The 26,564-nt window shown below is 43.1% G+C and overlaps 1 protein-coding gene across 5 annotated transcripts in view; it reads right to left on the bottom strand.

Annotated features, from left to right (window-relative positions):
• The window catches only part of JAK1 (Janus kinase 1), a 241,161-nt gene that overhangs the window by 156,363 nt on the left and 58,234 nt on the right, over nucleotides 1-26,564 (bottom strand). For all 5 annotated transcript variants that reach the window (XM_033915500.1, XM_033915502.1, XM_033915498.1 and 2 more), the window contains 2 exons: nucleotides 9,816-10,158; nucleotides 318-497 (listed from right to left, as the gene is read on the bottom strand). In XM_033915500.1, the coding sequence (XP_033771391.1) occupies nucleotides 318-497; nucleotides 9,816-10,158 (523 nt within the window). The remainder of the gene's footprint in view (nucleotides 1-317; nucleotides 498-9,815; nucleotides 10,159-26,564) is intronic.

Below are 26,564 nucleotides of genomic sequence, written 5' to 3'. Positions count from 1 at the left end.
GTTCACAGTTTTATTTTTGCATTGCAAAGTTCTGCAAGGAGCAAATCTGGTTACTGTCAAATTAAAGTGGCCACAGTTTTAAATATGAATCGAACGGCCTTTTACAAAGCTGCGCTAATGGCCCCGAAGCCCATAGAGATTTAAAGGGCTTCGGGGCTATTGCTGCGTGGCTTTGTAAAAAAGAGGCAGTAAATGATTGGTCATGAAAACATTAAGACTAGCATCTCTATAGCCATAACAGAAACAATTTCTGCTCCGACTTAGTGCATCCAAAACACATTCTCTAGTTTTTTTCATATAGGAAAGCATCCACTTACCAACCCTTTGTTATCCTGCTTGTTAATCCTGACTGAGGCTTCTCTTATGACAATGTGTGTGATTTCAGGGAAATAAGAAAAATTGCTCCATCCCTCCAGGGCTTTATTATTCTCTTTAATCTTTATATTTTCAGATTTTTTCCTTTTCACCTTATTCTTTTCTTTTTCATTTAGTAGAACCTAAACATAAAAGCAAATATGAAGGACAGCAAAATTATGCTCATTCATTCTGAAAGGCAGCTGAGCTCAAGAAGAATCATGCTTTAAAATTTCTCAAAGGAAGTTATATGTTTATTGATGTTCAGTAAACATAACTTCCTTATCCAAAGATATCCAAAGCCTATATGGATAGTGCTAGATAAAAACAACCACGTTAACTTACCTGTAGGCAGATGTATCCTCCAGTCCACATAGAATAAGTTCTCATAGATGGATGACATCATCCAACAAAACCAACATGGAGAAGCTTCTCCAACTTATATAAAATCTGCATGGATTCACACATGTGAATTCCCAATCCTCACTACTGTACAGAATCGCCTTAGCTTTTGATAGCGTCCCACACCGCAGGTTATTGAGCAAGATGAATTCGATGGGATTAGGTGAAACATTAACTGCATGGGTCAAAGACTGGCTAAGCGGTAGACTTCAGAGGGTGGTAGTTAACGGTACCCTCTCTGAAACATCGGAGGTGATCAGTGGAGTGCCGCAGGGCTCGGTCTTGGGCCCGATCCTATTTAACATTTTCGTAAGGGATCTGGCTCAGGGGCTTCAAGGTAAAATAACATTATTCGCCGATGATGCCAAATTATGCAACATAGTAGGCAAAAGCACATTGCCCGACAGTATGATGCGGGACCTACTCTTACTGGAACATTGGTCCTCGACTTGGCAACTAAGCTTCAATGCCAAAAAGTGTAAGATCATGCACCTAGGCAGCAGAAATCCATGCACAACTTACACCCTAAATGGTGAGACCTTAGCTAGGACTGCAGCAGAACGAGACTTAGGAATGATCATTAGTGAAGACATGAAAACTGCTAATCAAGTGGAGAAAGCTTCATCCAAGGCTAGAAAAAAAGATGGGTTGTAGAAGTTTCATCAGCCGGAAGCCCGAAGTCATAATGCCGTTGTACAGATCCATGGTGAGACCTCATCTGGAATATTGTGTACAATTCTGGAGGCCACATTACCAAAAAGATGTGCTGAGAGCTGAATCGGTTCAGCGAATGGCCACCAGGATGGTCTCAGGACTCAAGGATCTCCCATATGAGGAAAGCTGAGTAAATTGCAGCTATACTCACTCAAGGAACGTAGAGAGAGGGGAGACATGATTGAGACATTCAAATACATCACAGGCCGTATCGAGGAGGAAGATATCTTTTTTCTTAAAGGACCCACAGCCACAAGAGGGCATCCGCTGAAAATCAGGGGTGGGAAATTTCATGGCAATACCAGGAAGTATTTCTTCAACGAAAGGATGGTTGATCATTGGAATGATCTTCCACTGCAGGAAAATTGAGGCCAGCAGCATGCCAGATTTTAAGAGAAAGTGGGATAGGCATGTGGGATCTCTTGGGGGAAGAAGTTAAGGGTATTTAGAGTGGGCAGACTTGATGGGCCGTGGCCCCTTTCTGCCATCATTTTCTATGTTTCTATGATGTGGCCAAGCAGGCACAATCTGGGATGATCTAGTTCCTACAGCTTAAGCCTAGGGTTTTAGCTGTGAGAGCTACTTTCTTCCTTAGATTTCCATGTAAGTGTTTAGTATCCTATGGGAATAATAAGTACAGATTTGTGGATCCATCCCAACTAGAGTTATTTCTTAAAGATAAACATTTGCTTGAGAAAGAGTTAGAAACTAATGTTCTGGCTGAAGATATGAAGTGATTTAAAGAAAAAATTTTGTATGCGTATCACGATTGTAAAACTTGATATTTGTTCCTAAGAGGGCAAAGGAAAATATATCCATGGAAAACAGACAGCCCCAATAATGTGGACTATATGGATGAGTTTGTTTTCTTCTTTTTTTAAAAAATAATTTTCTTGGAATTTGTTATCAATATAACAAATAGAAATTAATAAAAATAAACGGAGTGTCCTTGGGATGGGTCCCAAAGTGACGGGCTGGGTCAAGAACTGGTTGAGTGAAAGACGACAAGAGGGTAGTGATCAATGGAGATCGCTCTGAGAAAAGGGATGTTACCAGTGATGTGCCTCAAGGGCCTGTTCTTTATAACATTTTTATAAACGATATAGCTGAAGTGCTGTCAGGTAAAATTTGCCTCTCTGCGGATGATGCCAAAATCTGTAATAGAGTAGACACCCAGGATGTTATGAATAACATGAAGAAAGACCAGGCGAAGCTTGAAGAATGGTCTGAAATTTGGCAGCTAAAATTTAATGCTAAGAAATGCAAGGTCATGCATTTGGGCTGCAAAAACCTGAGGGAATGTTACAGTTTAGAGGGTGAAGAACTTATATGCATGACAGAAAAGCAGGACTTGGGTGTGATTGTATGTTATGATCTTAAAGTGGCAAAACAGGTTGAAAAGGTGACGGCAAAAGCTAGAAGAATGCTAGGGTGCATAGGGAGAGGTATGGCCAGTAGGAAAAAGGAGGTACTGATGTCTTTGTACGAGACTTTGGTGAGACCTAATTTAGAATATTGTGTACAATTCTGGAGGTCGCACCTTCAAAAAGATATAAGGAAGGAAAGGGTCAATTAAAGAGGACAAACAGGTTGCCGATAGGTTAAATTCATTCTTTGCCTCAGTCTTCACAAATGAGGACATTTCAACAATGCCAGCCACAGGGAAGATATTCACCGAGGGCATAGAGGAAAGTCTCACAACAGTAAATGTGACGTTGGACATGATATACTTTCAGATTGACAAACTAAAAAGCGACAAATCCCCTGGACCGGATGGAATTCACCCGAGAGTATTAAAGGAACTTAAGGAGGAAATTGGCGAACTATTCCAATCCGTAGCTAACATATCAATTAGAACTGGGCAAATACCAGACGACTGGAGGATAGCAAATGTCATCCCAATTTTCAAAAAAGTCAAGAGGGGATCCAGGAAACTACCGACCTGTGAGCCTCACATCGGTTCCAGGGAAGATAATTGAAACACTAATTAAAGATAACATTGTACAACACTTGGAGGATCACAATCTAATAAGGGCTAGTCAACACGGCTTCAGGAAAGGGAAGTCATGTTTGACAAATTTACTACAATTCTTTGAGAAAGTAAACAAACAAATGGATAGTGGAGATCCAGTGGATATAATTTACTTGGACTTCCAGAAAGCGTTTGACAAGGTCCCACATGCAAGGCTTATGAAGAAACTACTAAGCCATGGAATAGGAGGTGAAGTGCACAGATGGCTCGGCAAATGGCTAGAAAACAGAAGGCAGAGGGTTAGCATAAATGGCAAATTCTCGGACTGGGAGAAAGTTACTAGCGGCGTGCCCCAGGGCTTGGTTCTTGGGCCTATCTTGTTCAATATTTTTATAAATGACCTGGAAGAGGAAACAACATGCAATATAATAAAGTTTGCAGATGATACAAAACTATGCCGGGCGGTTGGCTCTCAAAGGGACTGCGAGGACCTCCAGAAAGATCTGAACCAACTGGAAACGTGGGCGACAAAGTGGCAGATGAACTTTAATATAAACAAATGCAAGGTGATGCATCTAGGAAAGAAAAACAAAGAACACGAGTATAAGATGTTGGGGGTGACGTTAGCAAAATGCAAACAAGAAAGGGATTTGGGGGTACTGATTGACAGTACCCTAAAGCCATCGGTACAATGTGCGGCGGCGGCGAAGAAAGCAAACAGGATGTTCTGCATAATTAAGAAGGGGATCACGAGTAGATCGGAAGATGTCATAATGCCACTTTATAGAACAATGGTCAGGCCGCACTTGGAATACAGTGTCCAACATTGGTCTCCATACCTTAAGAAGGATGTAACTCTGCTGGAGAAAGTGCAGAGGCGAGCCACGAAACTTGTCAAAGGACTGGAGCATTTGAGCTACAAAGATCGACTCAGGAAACTGGGACTGTTTACCCTCGAGAAGAGAAGACTGAGAGGGGACTTGATAGAGACTTAAAATATTAAAAGGATTTGATAAAATAGATCAAGAAGCAGCATTACTAACATTTTCAGATGTGACACAGACAAGAGGTCATAGCCTGAAACTGAGTGGCGGCAGGTTCAGGACAAATGTCAGGAAGTTCTGTTTCACACAGCGCGTGGTGGGTGCTTGGAATGCACTCCCGGAGGAGGTTGTGGAGGAGACTACTGTATTGGGATTCAAGCGCAAGTTGGATGCACACCTTCTTGCATATCATATTGAGGGATACGGTAAATCCGGGTCTCTAAAAAGGAGTACCTAAATGGGCCGCCGCGTGTGCAGATCACCGGACTGGATGGACCTCGGTCTGATCCGGTGAAGGCGTTTCTTATGTTCTTATGTTATGTTCTTATTGTAGTAACTGACCACACCATTGAAGCTAGTAAAAAAAATTAAACAGTTGAGAGTTCTGCCTGGAACTCAGATCGGCACCTAGCAACATCTAATATACAGATGCCTACCTCTAGAACACCTAGCAACTCATATGTTTGCTTAGGGGCTGCTAGATGCAATTCTATAAGTAGCACCTAGCGCAGAGTGATACCTACAATATAGGTGTACTTATGTGCCGTTTATACAGTCTGGCCCTCTGACTTTTCCCAGCATAGAAGGTAGGACCTTGTTCCTCCCCTTTTTCTAATATAATGCATAGCAACTCAATAGTCTGTTGGCAATAAAGTTTGCTAGCTGACATTTGAAAGCCATTAGAGCATCCTTTATTAAAAATAGGAAGTTTTTCCCAGTGAAACCAATCTTAATGCACTCCTAGCACAATCTGGATACAAATGTAGCAAGGACAATTTACACTGGACAAATTTAGAAGGGGGATGCTCTCACCAGATTTATTCATAAAAATGCATATACAGCCTCCCTGTTCCAAACCACCAGAAGTGAGCATAACATTCTGAAGAAAATTAAAACTTGCTCTCAAACCTATATTCAAGCCTTCCTTCTAGAAGCACTGAAAAGTAAGATTTCAAATATTTTGGCTTTTTGGAGATCAGAACTGATAGCCTGAGAACATGGATGATTCTCAAATCTAAGAGTCTTGTAAATTCTATACACAGATTCAATCTTCTTGTTCATAGGATGTACAGAGGTTGTTTCCCACATTTTTATTTGAACATCTGTCACAGCTTCCTTGGAAGAGCTGAGATATTTGAAAATATCTAATGGTTCTGATCTAGATTCTTCCTCCATCTTCTGACAATTCCAAAACAAAATAAATTGGAGAATTCTTCCTTTCATGGATCTAATGCAGGGATCTCAAAGTCCCTCCTTGAGGGCCACAATCCAGTTGGGTTTTCAGGATTTCCCCAATGAATATGCATTGAAAGCAGTGCATGCACATAGAACTCATGCATATTCATTGGGGAAATCCTGAAAACCCAACTGGATTGCAGCCTTCAAGGAGGGACTTTGAGATCCCTGATCTAATGGAAAGCTAGTTGATCCCTTCTTTTTACAGAACCAAGTAGGCTCAAAGACCAAGAAGTGCTCAAACCATTCCAGAGGAGAACTCCAGCGGAAAAGTTTAGCTCTGTGCATAACTTAAACCTCTGAAACCCAGAGGAAGTCATACTCGAGTGAGGGATATCTAGACACCGATATTCTTCTCGACCTCTGTGAAGCTTCCTCTCCAGATGCACTGAACACTTGACACTGGTGTGATAGACATCAAGTCCAAGGCCCTTCGAGGTGTCAACTTTCATGAATCTCCTCCAGACAGTACACAAGTCTCAAGTATGCGCTGAATATTTTTTGAACTAACATCAACTATGTTGAAGCCAAAGTACTGTATCAAGAAAGGAGATGTTCTAGATGCTCATCTATCTTCTTATTGCGCTCCTCTTTGAAGCCTAGACATTCCAAATGCACAGAAGGATTAGTAGGAGTAGTCATATTCTCCTGAGTTGATTGTGGAGTATCAGTTGCCTGGTATCTAGTTCTTATAAGCTGATGCAACTCCATCATCATTAAACAGGACAAATCCTTTATAAGGAATCACTTTGAGAGCACCAGAGAATCGATGTGCTCACAATGTTCAAACATCCCCTATATCCTGTACCCTTCAAAACCAATGCATCTGATGCAGATGATGCTGAATACAGCTGGAAACACCAAAGATCCATTCATGCTGTTTTTCGCAGCCAAAGAGCACCTTTATTTGTCATCTCAGCACAGAGGTGACATCGAGAGGGCTCTTTATCAGCCCTAAAGCACTGCAAATACCATTTGTGGGTATCTACTCTTGCCACTTGTATTTTTATAACGTTACTGAAAGCTTTATTTTTACTGGGATATATCGCTGAAAAAAAAAAACAACCTCCAGCCACAGTAAAATAGTTGATTTTATTTTTGAATATTAAGCTTGACTGGGTCACTTTTATGCCTGCAAGGAGGTCCCCTAGTGGCAAACACGCAAAAAGTGAAGCAAGCTTGTAACAGCATGAAAAGCTACCAAGATGAAAATGGACAAGTTCTGCAAAAAAATAAATTGATAAAAATTATTAGAACAGTTCTTCCAAAACACACTGGGTATGCATCTTTCAGCTCTGTGGAAGAAAAAAGACTGAGGAAGGTCCCAACTAATAGTGATGAATGGGAATTTGTACACATGCACAGTAGGGTTTCTCAAAAGCTTTCACATTTATTTAAGCTAGAGACATCACCCATCTGTTGGGACTTACTATCCACATAGTAAAGGGGTGGAGAAGCTCAGCGCAAGGGTGGCAGCCTAATCTACTGAGTTAATATTCAGCTATAGTGGTCAACAGGTTGGGGGTTTTTTATGCTCATACCAGTTATTTTTTTTGTCAATTCTTTTTATTAAAGCCAATACAAAAATACAATAAAATGAATAACACATTTTCAAAATATAATCTGTAAACATGTTTACACCCCCCTTGTCCTCCTTACCTAATAACCCAGCTGGTCATAAATTTATACCCTCACCCATTTAGATCAATTTTTAAAACATCAGATCACTCCATGTGGCCTTGACTCTTATAGGGCTCCTTTTGCAAAGCCACAGTAGCAATTTTCCTGTGGCAAATGCCCATTCAATTTCTATCGGTTTCGCTGTTGCAGAAGAATCACTACTGTGGCTTTGTAAATGGGGCCCTTAGCCATATGGGAATCTATGTTCTAGAACCAACCCTCTTAAAACTATGCATCTCTTCTTTCCCTGCCCACTCCTATAACTTCCCACATTTCTGTAGACTCAGCACTATCCTTGTGGATGGACTATCACAGAGCATACTAGATCAGTCAGATTTCCCTTGGTATTGAAGATAAGACTCCTAACTTTTGGGGGTAGTTTCTAAATATAATGTCCCAGATTGGCAAAAAAACAAAGAGGCTTTTTTTTCTCTTGAAAGTATGTTTAACTTGGTATTACTGGTGTAATTGCAATAAATGTAATTTGTTTCTCCAATACAAAAACAGTAGCAGAATTGATTCCAACCAGTAATTAAAGATGCATTTAATATAGAGTAACTTAGTGATTAGAACTGCTGCCTCAGCACCCTGAGATGGTGAGTTCAATCCCAACCTGCTCCTTGGGACTCTGGGCAAGTCACTTAACACTCCTTTGCCCCAGGTACCACAGTTAGATTGTGAGCCAGATGGGACAGATAGGGGAAATACTCAAGAGTACCTGATTACTATTCAATGAATTATAAACTGCTTTGGGTAAATCTCTTTATGAAAAGGCAGTTAATATATCTAATAAATACATATATCTAATAAATACATAAATAAATAAATACATACATACCCACAACTGTAAGCTTTATTAATAAACCATCTGTTCCCTAGCCCTTGAATTTCCAGTGTATTCATGTTAAATAAAAGAACCCCCAAAGGGTTTGAATCTATTCTACAACAACTGATCCCAAAAACTGGACAATCTCTGCCCAATATGATTGTATTTCTGAACACCCCCATAATGCATGGAAAAAAGGTGTTATCCTCTATGTGACATTTATGACACTGTGGTGTAGTAGCAATCCCTGCCCAGAACATCTGAGTCTACAAGAAATAGGCTCTATGGAGTAGCTCAATGTATTGCAAACTGTGTGCCGCAGCACACCAGTGTGCCTCCTGAGATTTCAAGTTTGCCACAACACGCTGGCGAGGAGGAGAGTCATCCACGCCAGATGGGAATCCAGCTTTGGCTATCCCAAAAGTGCCAGGGAAAGGTCGCAAATTGCAAGTACACACTGCAAAACCAGGGAGAAGACCTAGAAGTGGAAGTAGTGGGCTGGGCGTTCAAGCTCAATTCCTGCAAAGATTCAGCAATAAGATCAGGTAGTGCCGCACACTTAAACAAGTGCACAACAGCCAGATCATCTCCAGGATCTGGAGCTCCCAAGAGATCTGTGGATCTAGCTCCCAGGTCCTGATCCCCCAATACGGGAATTGCTGCACTATCAAACAAATGATCAGCGAGGTCCGGATCAGTCGCAGGATCCCCCTGAAAAGGGTGGAGGCAAAGAGAACCCTGAGGCACCCTGCCACCCAGAGACGTAGCAGGGGGAACAGAAGAGCACCAAGCAGCTGGACCCCTGGTTTGAAATTCAGAGCACAAAAATCTCATGAACTCTGAAAAGGTATCTGGTCCCACTAAAGGAAAATGGTTATGGGTGGAGGTGGTGTAACTGAGGCCTTGAATAATATATGAGTACATTACGGTAAGCTTTAAGAGTTGGAAAGTAACTCAGAGCATACTTTACATGAACCAATTGAGCATTTTATAAAAATACACATAGGTACATACCTGCTACCTACATGTTTGTAAAATAGTTCTTAAGTAAGCATCTACTTGCCCTCTTAAACTAGGTGTCCTATTATGAAATTATCAGCATAGTCGGTAATTTCATAATGGTTTTTCCATATGTAAAACCTACTTGTGTGTACCAACTTGTACATGATCTATATATAAGGATTTCCAGGGGCATAGTCTGGGTGGATCAGAGGCGGATTTGAAATGTTCATTTGTATTTTATAAATTATGCAAGTACAAGTTCAGAATACCAGAGCACATATAAATGTATATGTTAGCATTTGCATGTTATTGGGAAGACCTTTTTGTAAAAGGAACATACAGTAGGTGTCTAGATTATTTTATAAAATAAGTGCCTTTGTGGACCTTACCTAAATTAGGTGTTATAAAACCAGACCTCTAAAGAGCAAATCTTGAAAGAAAAGATCTTGCTCTCATTAGCCCTCCCTCTTCCCAAAAAAGAAAAGACTCCAGTAAGAATTTTCAAAATTAAAAATTTTCAACCAATGTATCCCAACGTATCAAGACCTAAACCATTCTAAAAAGACTAATTTTATCAGGTACTGACATTTGTTTTCCGTCTCCACTGTATTCCAGAATTTCCAGTCACCATTACTTCATATTGTGGTATAATCTCGTTACCCGGCACACTGCAGCCATTTCTCTCATTCTCCGAAGAAATCTGTAATGATGAGGTTTCAAAAATTTCTGCACCAAAGTGCTTAGTCAAAGTTTCCAGAGTTGATAGGTATTTAACTTTCAGGTCATGTGAAGACACACTGCCGTCGCAAATGGTCTTATTGTTAAATTCCTTCAGAAATTTCTTGAAAACATTATTGATCCGAATCCTAGTTAAAATGTTTCGCTGTCTGATAGTCTTGTTCAGAGTTTCAGGAATATGTCGTTTATAGCTTGAAAAACAAAAGAAAAAGTAGATATTATGATCTCACTTTCCTTTTAGTACACAAACTTGAAAAATCTCATAACAAGAGACACAAAGCATACATACAAATTCCAAAACTTTGAGTGAAAACAACTTATTTAATTGCTGAGTCAAGAGAGATTTAATGTTAGCAGAACTTAGAAAAAGGTACCACATAATAGCCTTTTTTCAAATGGTTGTACATTTTTAACAGTACTACAGACAAAATCTTTCCACCAATATAACATCCGAAAAGAAAGTAAGTTTTTTTCTTATGTTTTTTTTAAATTATTTTGTTTTTCTGAACCATTATCTTACATTATAAGCAAATATTCTCCAAAGATGTGAAACTTTTCTTTGGTATTAAATTAGGGCTGCATTTCAATTAAATGTGTTAATTACGTGATTAGAGGCAGCATGGAGGAGTAGAAGGTGGGGCTATGCATTTCTTCTTCCTCTCCACATTAGGTATCATACCTTTGCTAGAGGGGATGCCAAAGCCCCACCAGTCAAAGATATCCATTCCCAAAGCTGCCTCCCTTCCTCCATGTGCTGCCTGAAGACTGAGGAAGTCAGCAGGGCGTCTCCAGCTGCAGATGTCAGTACTCCCTAAGCATGCTCACTTCATGGACAAACTCAGCATGCTTGGGGAGTGCAAGTCTCAGTGGCTGAGAACATGTCACTCACTGACTTCTCGGCTCTTGAGGCAGTATGAGGAGGAAAGGAGTAATTCAAGCAGCATAATTCTTTGGCTGACGGAGCTTCAACTATCCCACTGAACACATTCTTCAACTTGGGAGGGAGGCAGGGAGCTCAATATCTTCCTTTCTCTTGGCCCCAGGACCAACATTCTCCCTCCCCCACCCCTGGTCCAACTCCCTCTCTTTCTCCTCACCCCCCCCCCAGGTCCAAATCTTTCTCTCTCTCTTTCTTTCCCCCTCCCCAGTACAGCATCTGTCCCACCTAGATTCAGACCCCAACCATTACCCCCCCCCCTCACAGCAGCATCTCTCCTTCCCCTCCCAAAGCTCACTGGCCTCGTGCTGGCACTTAGCTTAACCCTTTCAGGACCATAAGGATCGTAGGCCAATTTTTGTGGTTTTGACGACATTTTTATGGTAAAAAGGGCTTGCAGATGCCAAAAAATTGATTTTTTTTGTGAAATATCATTATTTTTTTTAAAAAAAAAATCACACTTCTGGCTTATGGACAGTGTGGCAAGTGAATCTTCTCGTCAATCTGGCAACGACGCTAATGAATGAATGTCGGAACCAGTTTGTTTACATAAAGGCAGTATCCTATGGAATCCGTACATATCAAATTTAGAACTGTAGACTATCCCAATCAAAATTTATAGGATTTTAAAGTTATGGGACAAATATGTCCCTTGGTCCTGAAAGGGCTACGAACATAAGAAGTACTTCTGCTGGGTCAGACCAGAGATCCATCGTGCCCAGCAGTCCACTCACGCGGCGGCCCAACAGATCCAGGACCTGTGTAGTGTCCTCTATCTATACCACTCTATCCCCTTTTCCTTCAGAAAATTGTCTAATCCCTTCTTGAACCCTAATACCGTACTCTGTCCTATCACGCCCTCTGGAAGTGCATTCCAGGTGTCCACCACCCGTTGGGTGAAGAAAAACTTCCTAGCATTGGTTTTGAATCTGTCCCCTTTCAACTTTTCCAAATGCCCTCTCGTTCTTGTAGTTTTCGAAAGTTTGAAGAATCTGTCCCTCTCCACTTTCTCTATGCCCTTCATGATCTTGTAAGTCTCTATCATATCCCCTCTAATTCTCCTCTTCTCCAGGGAAAAGAGCCCCAGTTTCTCCAGTCTCTCAGTGTATGAAAGGTTTTCCATATCTTTTATCAAACGTGTCGCTCTCCTCTGAATCCTCTTGAGTATCGCCATATCCTTCTTAAGGTACGGCGACCAATATTGGACGCAGTACTTCAGCTGCGGACTTACCATCGCCCGATACAACGGCAGGATAACTTCTTTCATTTTGGTTGTAATACCCTTCTTGATTATACCTAGCATTCTATTCGCTCTCTTAGCGGCAGCTGCGCACTGTGCCGTCGGCTTCATTGTTTTGTCCACAATTACCCCCATGTCCCTTTCTTGGGTACTCTTAGTCAATAACATCCCTCCCATCGTATAGTTGTACCTCAGGTTTCTGCTTCCTACATGCAATAATTTTCATTTCTCTACATTGAACTTCATCTGCCATCTCATCGCCTACTCCCCTAGTTTGTTCAGGTCCCTTTGTAATTCTTCGCAGTCCGCTTTAGTCCGAGCACCACTAAATAGTTTGGTGTCGTCTGCAAATTTTATTATTTCGCACTTCGTCCCTGTTTCTAAATCATTAATAAATATATTGAATAGCAGCGGTCTGAGCACCGACCCCTGCGGAACACCACTCATGACCCTCCTCCAGTCCGAGTAGTGGCCCTTCACGCCTACCCTCTGCTTCCTTTCCGCCAACCAATTCCTGATCCATCTATGTACGTCTCCTTCCACCCCATGGTTCTTCAATTTCCGAAGTAGGCGTTCATGGGGTACCTTGTCAAAGGCTTTTTGGAAATCTAAATATACGATGTCTATGGAGTCCCCTTTGTCCATCCGTGTGTTAATTCCTTCGAAGAAGTGCAGTAAGTTTGTTAGGCACGATCTCCCCTTGCAGAAGCCATGTTGGTTTGTGATTAAAAGTTTATTTCTTTCAAAATGCTCATCAATGCTGTCTTTTATCAGCGCTTTCGCCATTTTCCCCAGAACCGAGGTAAGACTCACCGGTCTGTAGTTCCCCGGGTCACCTCTTGATCCCTTTTTAAAGATGGGCGTAACATTGGCTATCTTCCAATCCTTCGGGATCACGCCTCTTTTCAGGGATAGATTGCAAACTTGCTATAATGGTTCCACTATTTCCTCCTTTAGTTCTTTCAGAACCCTTGGGTGGATTCCGTCCGGGCCCGGCGATTTGTCAGTTTTTAATTTTTCTAACTGCCTGCGTACGTCTTCAAGGCTTACTTCCATGGATGTTAGTTTATCTATTTGGTCTCCTTTGAAGATTTACTCAGGTTCCGGTATGTTGGATGTGTTCTCTTCTGTAAATACAGACAAAAAGAACATGTTTAGTCTTTCCGCCACTTCTTTCTTCTCCTTCACCACTCCCTTCCCGTCTCCATCATCCAGCGGTCCCACCTCCTCCCTAGCTGGCTGCTTACCTTTAAAATATCCGAAGAACGGTTTGAAATTTCGTGCTTCCTTGGCTAGCCTTTCTTCATATTCTCTTTTGGCTTTTCTAACCACATGATGACATTCTTTTTGATACTTCCTGTGCTCTTTCCAGTTCTCCTCAGTTTTGCCCTTTTTCCATTTCCTGAATGAATTCTTCTTATCACTTATCGCTTTCTTCACTTCTTTAGTTATCCACGCCAGGTCTTTTGTTCTATTCTTTTTGCACCCCTTTCTGAATCTTGGGATATGCAGATATTGTGCCTCGATCACTGTGTCCTTGAATAAAGACCAGGCTTGCTCTAAAGTCTGCCATTTCTTTGAGGTGTTCCTAAGTTTCTTCCTTACCATTACTCTTATCGCTTCATAGTTTCCTTCGCGACGAACCTCAATTACTCAAATTCAAGACTGAGCTTAAAACTTTCCTATTTCAAGATGCCTATGATAAATCATAATTTAACTATAATTTAACCATAATTTTTTTTTTTTTTCTTTCTACATCACTCTTAGCCTTATTCTCATCAACCATGCACCCCTACCCTTCTCGTTCCATCCCTTCCCCTCTATCTCATTTCTTCTAAATTATGTAATTTTTCCCATCCCCCCCCATTTTATCCTCACTTTCCAGTATGTCTGTATATGTTATTTACATTTAATTTATACACTTTCGTGCACTTACTATTATCTCTTTCTAGTTTCTCCTTTTTTTTTTAAATTCTACTGTTAACCGGTCAGATATTTGTTTTATGATCGGGATATTAAAAACTAATAAACTTGGAAACTTTCTTGAATTTAAAAGTTGTTGCTATGGTTCTCTTTCCTTTCAGTATTCCTACTTCAACTTTGAACTTACCTTTGCAAACTACTCTTCAGTCTTGCAGCCAGTGGCAGCCCTACTGAAAAACTAGAAAGATACATCGAGGAAGTACACCAGCAGCATGTGGAGAACTGTACCCGAACAACTCAGGAAGAAGTCCTGGACGAGAGAAGAGAAGACATCCCTGCAAATTCTGGAGAGAAGGAAGTGGAGACAAGGGGCGATCACACACCACAGTGTTCTCCCCAGAAATTTTTTCTAGCCGGGTGGCACAAAAAAATAGCCGGGTGGGGCGGGACGGGGAAATATGTTGGTGCAAATTAACCCTCCCTGCTTACAGTGAAGGAGTAGGAGTGGGGAAGAGGGTTGGCCCATGACCTGGAACGCTATGAAAGTTACCCCTCCCTGCTCACGGTTAAGGAGTAGGGTAGGGGTGTCCAACCTTTTGGCTTCCCTGGGCCACATTGGACAAAAAAATTTTCTGGGGCCGCACAAACACCAACACTAACACTAGCTGATGAGCAAAAAAAAAGGCTGAGCAGGTCCCAAATTTGCAATCACTAATATAGAAGATGTACGTATCTAATAATAAACCTTCATTAAAGGGACACTGTGGAGAAGAACCCAAAAAAGCAGTACCGTATTTTCACGCATATAACGCGCGCGTTATACGTGTTTTTACAAACCGTGCATACCCTTGCGCGGTATACGCGTGAGTGTGTTGTACAAAATTTTTTTACATAGTTCCCCCCCCAACGTCCGATTCACCCCCCGCAGGACCGCTCGCACGCACCCGCACCCCCACCCCGAAGGACCGCCAACTCCCCGACATGATCGGGGCAAGAGGGAGCTCAAGCCCTCTTGCCCCCCCGACTCCCCGACACGATCGGGGCAAAAAGGAGCCCAAGCCCTCTTGCCCCGCCGATTCCCCAACTCCCCGACAATATCGGGCCAGGAGGGAGCCCAAGTCCTCCTGGCCCTGGCAACCCCCCCCCCCCCGCTAGTTTTTCGGGCCAGGAGGGAGCCCAAACCCTCCTGGCCACGGCGACCCCCTAACCCCATCCCGCACTACATTACGGGCAGGAGGGATCCCAGGCCCTCCTGCCCTCGACGCAAACCCCCCTCCCCCCAACGACCGCCCCCCCCCAAGAACCTCCGACCACCCCCCCAGCCGTCCCGCGACCCCCCTGGCCGACCCCCACGACACCCGCACCCCCCTTCCCTGTACCTTTCTGTAGTTGGCCAGACAGACGGGAGCCAAACCCGCCTGTCCGGCAGGCAGCCAATGACGGAATGAGGCCGGATTGGCCCATCCGTCCCAAAGCTCCGCCTACTGGTGGGGCCTAAGGTGCCTGGGACAATCAGAATAGGCCCGGGAGCCTTAGGTCCCACCTGGGGGCGGGGCCTGAGGCATATGGGCCCTGAGGGGCGAAACGTAGTCTACGTCGGAGTGCGTACCCCCACCCGCGTAGCTAAAGATAAGTAATACGTTTTTGAAATATAAATTTAAAACAAAATTATCTCTAAAAATGTTAAAAAATACAAGGGACCAATGACGATTAGGGGTGCCATTGATTCTGCATGTTCAAAAAATTTAGTGGCATGTAGACGGTACCACTGAGGTCCGTGAGATATAAGCTACTGTTTATTTTGAAAATGTTTTGAGACCTTCCGCACTTTTGTATGCTGAACAAGATATTACAAGGGAAGGCTTGAAGAGTATTTATAGCCACAGTTGAAAAATGGGTATCAGGATTATGCAGGTAAGATGAACTAGACCATTTCTAGAATGCTTTTGAAGAGTTATCAAATGTATCTACAATTGATCTGGATCTCTAGAGCAGTGTTACTCAACCTTTTGACACCTATGGACCGGCGGAAATAAAATAATTATTTGGGTACCGGCACCAGTCCACGGACCGGCAGTTGAAGAACACTTGGATAAGTCATGCCCATCTCCACTCAATCTCTGCCCCAAACCCCGCCCCCATAATAGTACTAATTGTAACACCATTTGTTCCATTCATTTTTCATATAAACACACAATATAATTGTATTAACAACACATAATGCTTAACCACAAAATTAAAATACACAAAGCACACCGTATGCTTTTTAACATTCATTCCTACCATAAAACAGATAACCCCATGCAAATGCAGGACCAAAAATTAAAAGTACTAATATTTACAAACCCTAAGATGCAAGGCTCTGCAAGCAGTACAACCTCAGAGGAAAAGAAACAAATGCATTTCTTCCTGAACAGACAAATCAATCACTAAATTAAAAAAAATAAAAGCATTTCCCCTACCGTTGTTGTCTCTCTCCCTCCATGTGCCTTGCCTTCTGGCCTGCCCCCCGGTGTTATCTTTGGGCCGGTCTACTTTGCAATCAATGCAGCACCTTCGGGCCGGCTCCCTGAGTGCTGCATTGCACAAAGCTGTGAGCAGCAGCTCCTCGCATGCGTCCCGCGCCTCAACTGGAAGCCTTCCCTCTGACGTTGCAATGTCAGAGAGAAGGCTTCCGGTTCAAGCGCAGGCCGCGTGGAGAAGCCTTTTCCCATGGCTTTGTGCACTGCAGCACTCAGGAAGCTGGCCCGAAGACGCCGCATTGATCACACCGTGGACTGGAGGCTGAAGAACGCTGTCTAGGGCCCAATGGCTGCGGGTGGCGTCTGCTCCTTGTGCGCGATTCATGGCTGATTCGGTAGCCTTCTCTCTGACATCGTGACATCAGAGGGAATGCTTCTGACACAGCTACAGATCGCGCGCGAGGAGCTGACACCACCCACAGTCGACTGCAGAAGGGAGCCGGCCAGAAAACTACCCGCCGGAGGGAGAGAGAAGCTGGGGCGCACAAAACTTCTTATCGGGCCGCGGGTTGGACACCCCTGGAGTAAGGACAGGGAAGAGGATTGGAGCGCGGCTTTGATGCTGGTGGTGCGGTTGCAAAATGACAGCCGGGCGCTCACCTAAATTAGCTGGGCGCAGCGCCCGGCTAAAACACGCTAGGGAGAACACTGCACCAGCTACACCGCAGGAGGGAGAAAGGATAGAATCGTCACCTGCCTGTCAGGAGCAAGAGTGAAGGATGTGGCTAACAGGATCTCCAGGATCATAGACAGTGCAGGGGGAAGAGGATACTGCTGTGCTTATCCACGTGGGAACCAATGATGTGAACGGACGGAAGTATGACAGGGAAGAAATGAAGGGCCAGCTCCGCTCACTCGGAAGAATACTGAAGATCAGGGAGGTGAAGGTGGCCTTCTCCGAGATCCTCCTGGTACCAAGAACGGATGGAAGGAGACAAGGGGAACTGCAAGCGATCAACGCCTTGATGAGACGATGGTGCGAAGAGGAAGGTTTTGACTTCATGCGCAACTGGACAACGTTTTGGGGAAGAAGCAAGTATTATAGGAAGGATGGACTGCACTTCAACGAGGAAGGAGCAAGAGCATTGGCAGGCAACTTGAAGAAGGCCATCAAGAAGGCTTTAAACTAAAGGACAGGGGAAAGCCGACAGTCGACCACCAGTCGATGGTCCAGGCGACCAGATGTCCTAAAGAAGGAACTACGGTCAACTACTCAGACACAGGAAGGGACGACCACAAAGCATATAAGAGAGACAACACAGGAGCAGACAAGGATACCGTGAAAGAACCAGGGGAGACTGCTAAGCTTAAAGAGTCCAAGAAGGTAACACAAAAAGAACTCAAATGTATGTATACGAATGCTAGAAGTTTGAGAAACAAAATGGGAGAATTAGAAGCAATAGCAAAAACGACGAACTGGAAATCATTGGCACAACAGAAACCTGTTGGAATGACGAAAACAAATGGGACACAGTACTACAGGGATACAAACTGTACAGAAGAGATAGGGTGGGGCAGAAAGGTGGAGGTATTTCCCTATATGTTCGTGAAGGAATAGAATCTGTGAGAGAGACTATGACGGAAGAGAAAGAGAAACTGGAATCCCTCTGGATAAAGATTCCCAGACACAATGGTGCTGACACAAAGATTGATCTTTACTATCGACCGCCAGAACAGGGGGAGGAAACAGACTCGGAAATGATAGAGGAAATTAAACACGAATGTTAGACAGGTAATGTCGTAATCTTGGGGGATTTCAATTTTCCGGGGATAGACTGGGACCTGGGAACCTCAAATTGTGGCAAGGAGGCAATGTTCCTGGAAGTTCCAGGGGACTGCTTCCTGGAACAATTGGTGGGAGAGCTGACAAGAGAAAACGTCACCTTCGACTTGGTCCTAAACGGCATTACGGGGCCAGCAAAGGAAGTAGAAGTCATGGTCCCGCTGGGGACGAGCGATCACAACATGATCAACTTCAAACTCGATGTCGGGAAGGGGAAAGGTACTAAAACCTCAACCACGACTTTAAATTTTAAAAGTGGAAGATACGATAGCATGAAAGCCATGGTGAAACAACGGATCAAGAAAAAAAATGAGCAAAGTCAAAATGGTAGAACAGGCATGGTCCCTTCTGAAAAATACTATCACGGAAGAACTAAGCCTCTATATTCCGCGGATGTCCAAAGCAAAGAAAATCAAAGGCAAAAGAGAGCCGGCATGGCTTACTAAAGAGGTGAAGGAAGCCATAAAAGAAAAGAAGGACTCCTTTAAAGCATGGAAACGCACGAAAACAACCAAAACTTGGAACAAACACAAGGATGATCAGAAGAAGTGTCACAGGGCGGTGAGGGATGCCAAAAAAGACTATGAGGAGAAAATAGTGCAGGAGGCAAAAAACTTCAAGCCCTTCTTCAGGTACGTGAAAAGGAGAAAACCCGCAAAAGAGGCAGTGGGACCGCTGGACGACCAGGGAAGTAAAGGGTACATCAAGGAAGACAAACAAAATCGCAAACAGACTAAATTCCTTCTTTGCGTCTGTCTTTACAAAGGAAGACACTGCAACAATTCCAGAAGCAGTGAAAGTGTTTAAAGGAGTAACAGAGGACAGCCTTGCCACAGTAGAAGTGGACTTGGACCAGATTTACCACCAGATCGACAAACTCAAAAGTGAAAAATCTCCTGGACTCGATGGAATTCATCCGAGAGTCTTGAAAGAGCTAAAAGTGGAAAATCGGAGAAAAATTGCACAAACTTGCCAACCTGTCAATCAAAACAGGACAGATACCGGACGACTGGAAGATAGCAAATGTCACGCCGATATTTAAAAAAGGATCAAGAGGAGTACCGGGCAACTATAGACCTGCGAGTCTCACGTCGGTCCCTGGGAAGATGGTTGAGGCGCTGATCAAGGATAGCATAACCCGGCACTTAGACACACACGACCTGATGAGAGCCAGCCAACATGGATTCAGGAAAGGAAAATCATGTTTGACGAAACTACTTCAATTTTTTGAGACAGTAAACAGACAAACTGATAGTGAATATTATATACTTGGATATTCAGAAAACGTTCAACAAGGTTCCACATGTAAGACTCCTCAGGAAACTGCAAGGCCATGGAATAGAAGGAGATATACTAAGATGGAAAGTCAAATGGATGGAGAACAGAAAGCAGAGAGTGGGCATAAATGGGAAGTTCTCAGACTGGGAGAATGTGACTAGCGGGCTCGGTACCCAGGGCTCGGTACTTGGGTCCATCTTATTTAATATTTTCATCAACAACCTAGAGGATGGAACATCCAGTAAGATCATCAAGTTTGCAGATGACACAAAGCTATGCCGAGCAATCAAATCACAGAGTGAGGAACTCCAGAGCGACTTGAGCCGATTGGAGAATTGGGCAGATAAATGGCAGATGAAGTTTAATGTGGAAAAATGCAAAGTGATGCACTTAGGCAGAAAAAACCGAACAGGAAAGGGACCTGGGCATATTAATCGATAGGACCCTGAAGTCGTTGGCGCAATGCGCAGCGGCAGCGAAGAACGCGAATAGAATGCTAAGCATGATAAAGAAAGGAATCACGAGTAGATCGGAGAAAGTAATAATGCCGCTTTATAGAGCGATGGTCAGACCATACTTGGAATACTGCGTCCAACATTGGTCTCCATACCTAAAGGAGGATATAAAAATGCTCGAGAGGGTGCAGAGACGAGCAACGAAGCTAATAAAGGGCATGGAGAACTTGGAAAACAAGGAACGACTTAAGAGACTGGGATTGTTCTCCCTTGAGAAGAGGAGACTGTGAGGGGATATGATAGAGACTTTCAAAATACTGAAAGGAATCGACAAAATAGAGTAGGAAAAAAATTATTTACAATGTCCAATGTGACACGGACAAGAGGACATGGACTGAAACTAAGGGGGGACAAGTTCAGGACAAATATCAGGAAGTTCTGCTTCACGCAACGAGTGGTGGACACCCGGAATGCTCTCCCAGAAGAGGTAATTGCGGAATCCACCGTTCTAGGATTTAAGGGTAAGTTAGATGTACATCTCCTTATGAGTGGCATAAAGTGACATAGGTAATGGTAAGCTAGATGCACATCTCCTTATGAGAAGCTTAGAGTGATATGGGGACTAAAACTATGCCAGGGTACACCTGGCGGGGCCTCTGCGTGTGCGGATCACTGGACTTGATGGACCTAGGGTCTGTTCCAGAGATGGCACTTCTTATGTTCTTATGCCTGCAGCCTGTATCAGGCTATTCCCTCTGATCCAGCCCGCCCACTTCTGATCTAACTTCCTGTTTTGAAAAGGGGGAGCGGGGGGGGGGGAAGATCAGAGGGAAAGGCACGGTGCAAGTTGCCACTAACTGCAGGGCCAAAAAGTAGGTTACAAAAATTAAGCTGAGTGCCAGCACAAGGACAGCGAGTCACAATTGGGCATGGGAGGAAAGCAGGCAAAAGAGCAATAAAAAAAATTAATCGCGCTTAAATTTTTACATTGAGATTAACTTGCAGCCCTAGTATTAGTCTCTTGTTTGCTACCAAATGCAGAAGTCCTTTACTAAACTGCGGTAAAATTTGTGGTTACCAAAGCATAATGCAGAAATATACGGTGTGGTGAATGCAAATTTTATGCAGCACCCAATGGAAATAGAACCAGCATGTTCTTATGCTGGTCCTATATTAAAATGGCAATTTGCGCACAGAATCAGCCACAGTTAATGCAGGAGCACTTAGTGCTACCTAAATATAAGGTGGTAAAAGTTCCTGTATTAATTCTGCATAAGCCAAATAAGTGTAACATGCTAACTGGTTAACATTTCCATGCCCACTCTCCACCCATGCCATACCCCTGACAGAAAAATTCAGTAACGCATAATTTAATGTGTGGAAACAAGAAAGTTACTGCAAAACCCCTTGAATCAGTCCTGTTTCCATGCATTAAATGCTTAAAGAGCCTTAGTAAAACAGTCTTCAGATTTTAGACAGCATTCCAATCAGGGCCTTTTCAAATGAGAACGAGGGAAAGACAGAGGGTGAGGGTTTAATAACCAGAATAGGCAAGATGGAAAAGAAGAGAATAAGAGAGACTTCCAATCTTTGAAAAGGCTACATTTTCCCTAAATTGATTAAAAAGGCCAACACCCAAAAGATTTGTCCTGGTTACTTCAGGAATTACACAGACAAATCATATTTTTTCAATTTTCTGTCCCATAGATTGCTTAACTTTAGATCGGACTCTTGTCTAAATCAAATTGGCTAAATAGGAAACTCCAGTCAAGGTACATGGGCTTGTCATACCACTGGGGCTTGTGCACATCTGAGATGCTGAAAGCTATGCCGTTGATAAGTTTCACTACCAGCGGGGCTTCCCAAGGCAGACAAGTTTCAGCGGAGATGTCAGACTAAAGATGTACTACCCATCTGGGCAGCATCAGATTGACAGTGTTGGAGGCGGATGACTGTATTTGATGCAACAATGGTAACGATATTGAATTTATACTGTGCAGACGAAAGGCCAAGCAATCTACTTCTGTATTCTACCAAGAAACTTGATGATAAAGACATTAAAAAATTGACATATATAGTGCTGGAAGATGTTCCCCTAAGTCAGAAGGCACTCACCATGCTACTAGGGAAAAGCCGATTTGTCACCCAGAATATGCCCAGTGTTTGTGGAGCAGATGGATTAAGGCCGCCAGGACGTCCTGATGCTGATGGTGCTGGACATAAGGGAGATCAGAAGCTCTAAAGATATTCTCAACATAGGAACATACAAAGCATGAATCAAGGAAAACTGGAAATTGTTAAAGATCAAATGGAAAAAACAAAATTGATTTAAGAGGGATCAGTGAACTCTAAATGGTTAGGACAGGGCTATTTTCAATCAAATGAACATTGGATCTGCTACTCTGGTCATGAAACATACAGGAAAAATGGCATGGCATTCATCCTCAACAATCAGCTTTCAAAGATGGTAAAAGAGTAACAGTGTTGACAATGATAAGAGTCATGTCAATCTGTCTACAGGGAAAACTGATCGTCACCTTGATCCAGGTAATATAGTAACATAGTAAATGACAGCAGATAAAGACCCATTAGTTATTCTCATTAAAAATACATGTCTCTGATATTTCTGGGCCACAGACTAAAGTCCACCTAATATTTTTCTAGGTTCCAACTGCTGAAGTTGCCATCTAAGCTCACTCAAGTCTATTCAACCATCCCGTTGATTGAAGGATATCTACCATAAGTCTGGCCAGTAAAATCCTCATGCTCCAAGTTAGTGGAGTTCCCATTGATGTCCTCCTCAGCTCATCCTATACCGAATCACCATAAACCATACAAGTCTGTCCAAGTATATGCTCCAACGAGAGATGCGAAAGATGAGGAAGTAGAACTGGTCTATGAATAACTTCGAAATGTAATAGATCAAAAGCCAAAAAAAGATCTACTGATCATTATGGGGGACTTCAATGCAAAAGTAGGAAGCACACCTGAAGATACAATGGTTGGAAAGCACAGCATAGGAGCAGTGGCATAGTGAAGGTAGTAAAGTCAGTACTCAAGCATAGAGAGACACATCTGTGAAGTAGAGGCACCTGTAACAACAGACTGAACTATTGTTCTGCTCAAACAACTAAATAGCATCGTTAACCTCCAACAGAGGCGTCAAAGGAGTTCAGAACTACTCCCACAACAATTATACATACGTACAAACTCTTGTTAACCCCAAAGGGTTGACCAGTCTCCAAGAAGCAGATTGGATAAGCAGAAGGAGACTGAAATCTGAGATCAGAATCTGAAATAGGCACAGCAAGGACAGGGTGGGTGTCTAGAATGTCTCACCTATCTACTGGAAAAGATCTTACCAGGGTAAGTACATAATCTCCTTTTCCAGTGCAATAGGTGAGACATTCTAGACCACAAAAGCAGTCCCCCAAGAAAGCTGCGCCGGTCTTTAAAACCAAGGACCCAAATGGCAGAGTCCTGTCTGGCAGCAAAATCCACTCTGCGTAAATTGGCAAATTTGTGAAATAAAGACCATGTCGCAGCCCTGCAAAGCTCCTCAGGAGAAACAGATCTAACTTCGATCCATGAAGAAGCTACACATCTGTCAGAAAATGCCTTAACATAAATAGGGGATAGTAGCCCTGCAAGAATGTAACTTGACTAAATGGCTCTATGGATCCATATAGAGACCATAGCCTTAGAAGCGGGAGAAGCGGTCAGAAAGCAAAACTCATGAGAGACTCGCCAATAATGCAGGAGCACCCTGTGCCCATCCAAGTACTGTAGCAGACGATCCCGAGATTGGAACCTGTCAGCTGAAAAACCATGAAACATTTCAGGATGGACATTGAAAGCTGAATCCACCTTCAGCAAAAAGAAAGAAGGAACTGTCTGATACACCTGAATTTGCATCAAAACTGTGCCAAAAACGACATTTCTCAAACTTTAAAAATTACAAAAACAACTTATTTCAAGTTGGGGAGCATAGAGGAACACAAGGAAACCTTCAAAACCCCTCGAAATTAACTTTTAAAAGATCGATTTTGGAGCTTGTCAGCTCCTCTTTACTCACAGTTACCTGACACAGACAGCCTACAACTGCTCCCAGCCTTTTCAATGGTCAGTTTAGAATTCATTGCCACACTGCTGGAAATCCATCCTTCAAGCTGGTCTTCGGGCTGCTAGTCAAACTCCCCTGTCTGACTATGCCTCCACCCCTGCAGATCACTGGATGCACACCAGGATGGGCGGAGGCACAGAAACATAGCCAAGATGCTGTGTAACACCGCTGAGCCCCCTAAGCATGCTACAATCTGCACTTGCCCCCCCTCTCCTCCCCCCCTGCTTAACAGGGAGTGAGACTAGGTCAGGGACAGCCCTGAACTCCAAGGAAGACTAAGCAGACTGGCTAACAGGTACCCCAAAGGGATCGGCCTGTCAGCTACAGACCGAAGTCTGTTGAGTTCAAGTAGGCAGAGCTTCAAATCCATTTCAAAAGTGAAAATACCCGCAAAAGGGACAAACTTACGTCGAATTAAAATAATAAAATGGGGCGAGCAGAATCTACATAGCTGCAACCATGCATGCAGAAGAAAAGACTGCTAGAGGGCGCTAAACTAGCCTGTGAAGTACACTAGAGGCAGAGGGAAAAACCTGTAATGAATTTCTTCTGCAGACCATGTGAGTAGTGGGAAACAACCCTATGGTCTAGAACAGTGGTCTCAAACTCCCGGCCCGCCAGGTACTATTTTGAGGCCCTCGGTATGTTTTATCAAAATCACAAAAGTAAAATAAAACAGTTTCTTGATCATAAGTCTCTTTAGCTATAAATGACAATATTATTAAGACTTAGCCAAAAGGAAAGATTTATAAACTATAAAGAGTTTTACCTCATGCAAAACTGTCATTTCTTTAATAAGACATTAACTATTTTTTTTCTGTGGCTCTCCAAGTACCTACAAATCTAAAATGTGGCCCTGCAAAGGGTTTGAGTTTGAGACCACTGGTCTAGAATGTCTCACATATTGCACTGGAAAATCTGTTAGCACAATTTAGTAAAAGGGCCCCAAAGTTTGTTTTATTTTTTTAATATCTAGCTAAAATTAACCTGATGTGTCATAGCTGAATATTGTTCCAATTACTTATTAAACTGAATAGTCCAGCAAATCTAGTCCTCATTGACCAAAAGAGGCTACTCAGCTGTATATTTTCTAAAACCAGATACAAACTCTCAAAGCTAGTAAATGTCTCATCTGTTGGGTATTCTTTCTTAGTAATTAAATTACCAAACAACTTCCTAATTTGAAGTTTATCAACCAATTAAAGGTCATTTACAAAAACATCTACTGCTTCTACAGGTAAGAGAGGTGAACACATGCAAGAGCCATATTGCAGTGCTGCTAGATACATAAAAGAGGGCACGCTCTAGGCACAGTTTTGAAAAGTCTAAAAACACATATACCCTTCATTCTTTACAATGGGAATATAATCATTTTACAAACTGTTTCTGTTGGCATCTAAACCCGCTTGGAGGCAGGGAAGCTTGTGTATTCAAATTCCACACTGCTCCTTGTGACCTGGGCAAGTCACTTAATCCTCCACTGCCCAAAGTACACTAGATCAGAGTTTCTCAACTTCAAGACAAGTACCCCCTAAGTCTAACAAATATCAATCAAATACTCCCTCCCCAGACCTACCCAAGCTCCACCCGACCCCACCCCCATAAAGCACAGTTACTTACCGTAACAGGTGTTATCCAGGGACAGCAGGCAGATATTCTTGACTGATGGGTGACGGCACCGACGGAGCCCCGGTACGGACAATTTTAGAGTGATTGCACTCTAAGAACTTGGAAAGTTCTAGTAGGCCGCACCGCGCACGCGCGAGTGCCTTCCCGCCCGACAGAGGCGCGCGGTCCCCAGTTAGGATAAGCCAGCTAAGAAGCCAACCCGGGGAGGTGGGTGGGACGCAAGAATATCTGCCTGCTGTCCCTGGATAACACCTGTTACGGTAAGTAACTGTGCTTTATCCCAGGACAAGCAGGTAGCATATTCTTGACTGATGGGTGACCTCCAAGCTAACAAAAAGAGGGATGGAGGGAAGGTTGGCCATTAGGAAAACAAATTTTGCAAAACAGATTGGCCGAAGTGTCCATCCCGTCTGGAGAATGCATCCAGACAATAATGAGATGTAAAAGTATGAACTGAGGACCAAGTGGCAGCCTTGCAGATTTCCTCAATAGGAGTGGAACGGAGGAAAGCTACAGATGCTGCCATAGCTCGGACTCTATGGGCCGTGACAGAATCAGTCCGGTCTGAGCATAACAGAATGAAATGCACACTGCCAGCCAATTAGACAACATACGTTTAGAAACAGGACATCCCAATTTATTCGGATCAAAGGACAGAAAGAGTTGGGGAGCTGATCTGTGGGGTTTCGTACGCTCTAAATAGTAAG

The sequence above is a fragment of the Geotrypetes seraphini genome, chromosome 12, assembly GCF_902459505.1.
Source record: "Geotrypetes seraphini chromosome 12, aGeoSer1.1, whole genome shotgun sequence".
Taxonomy (NCBI): Eukaryota; Metazoa; Chordata; class Amphibia; order Gymnophiona; family Dermophiidae; genus Geotrypetes; species Geotrypetes seraphini.
Note: the sequence above shows the minus strand (reverse complement) of the source record. Positions and strands in the feature narration are given on the sequence as shown.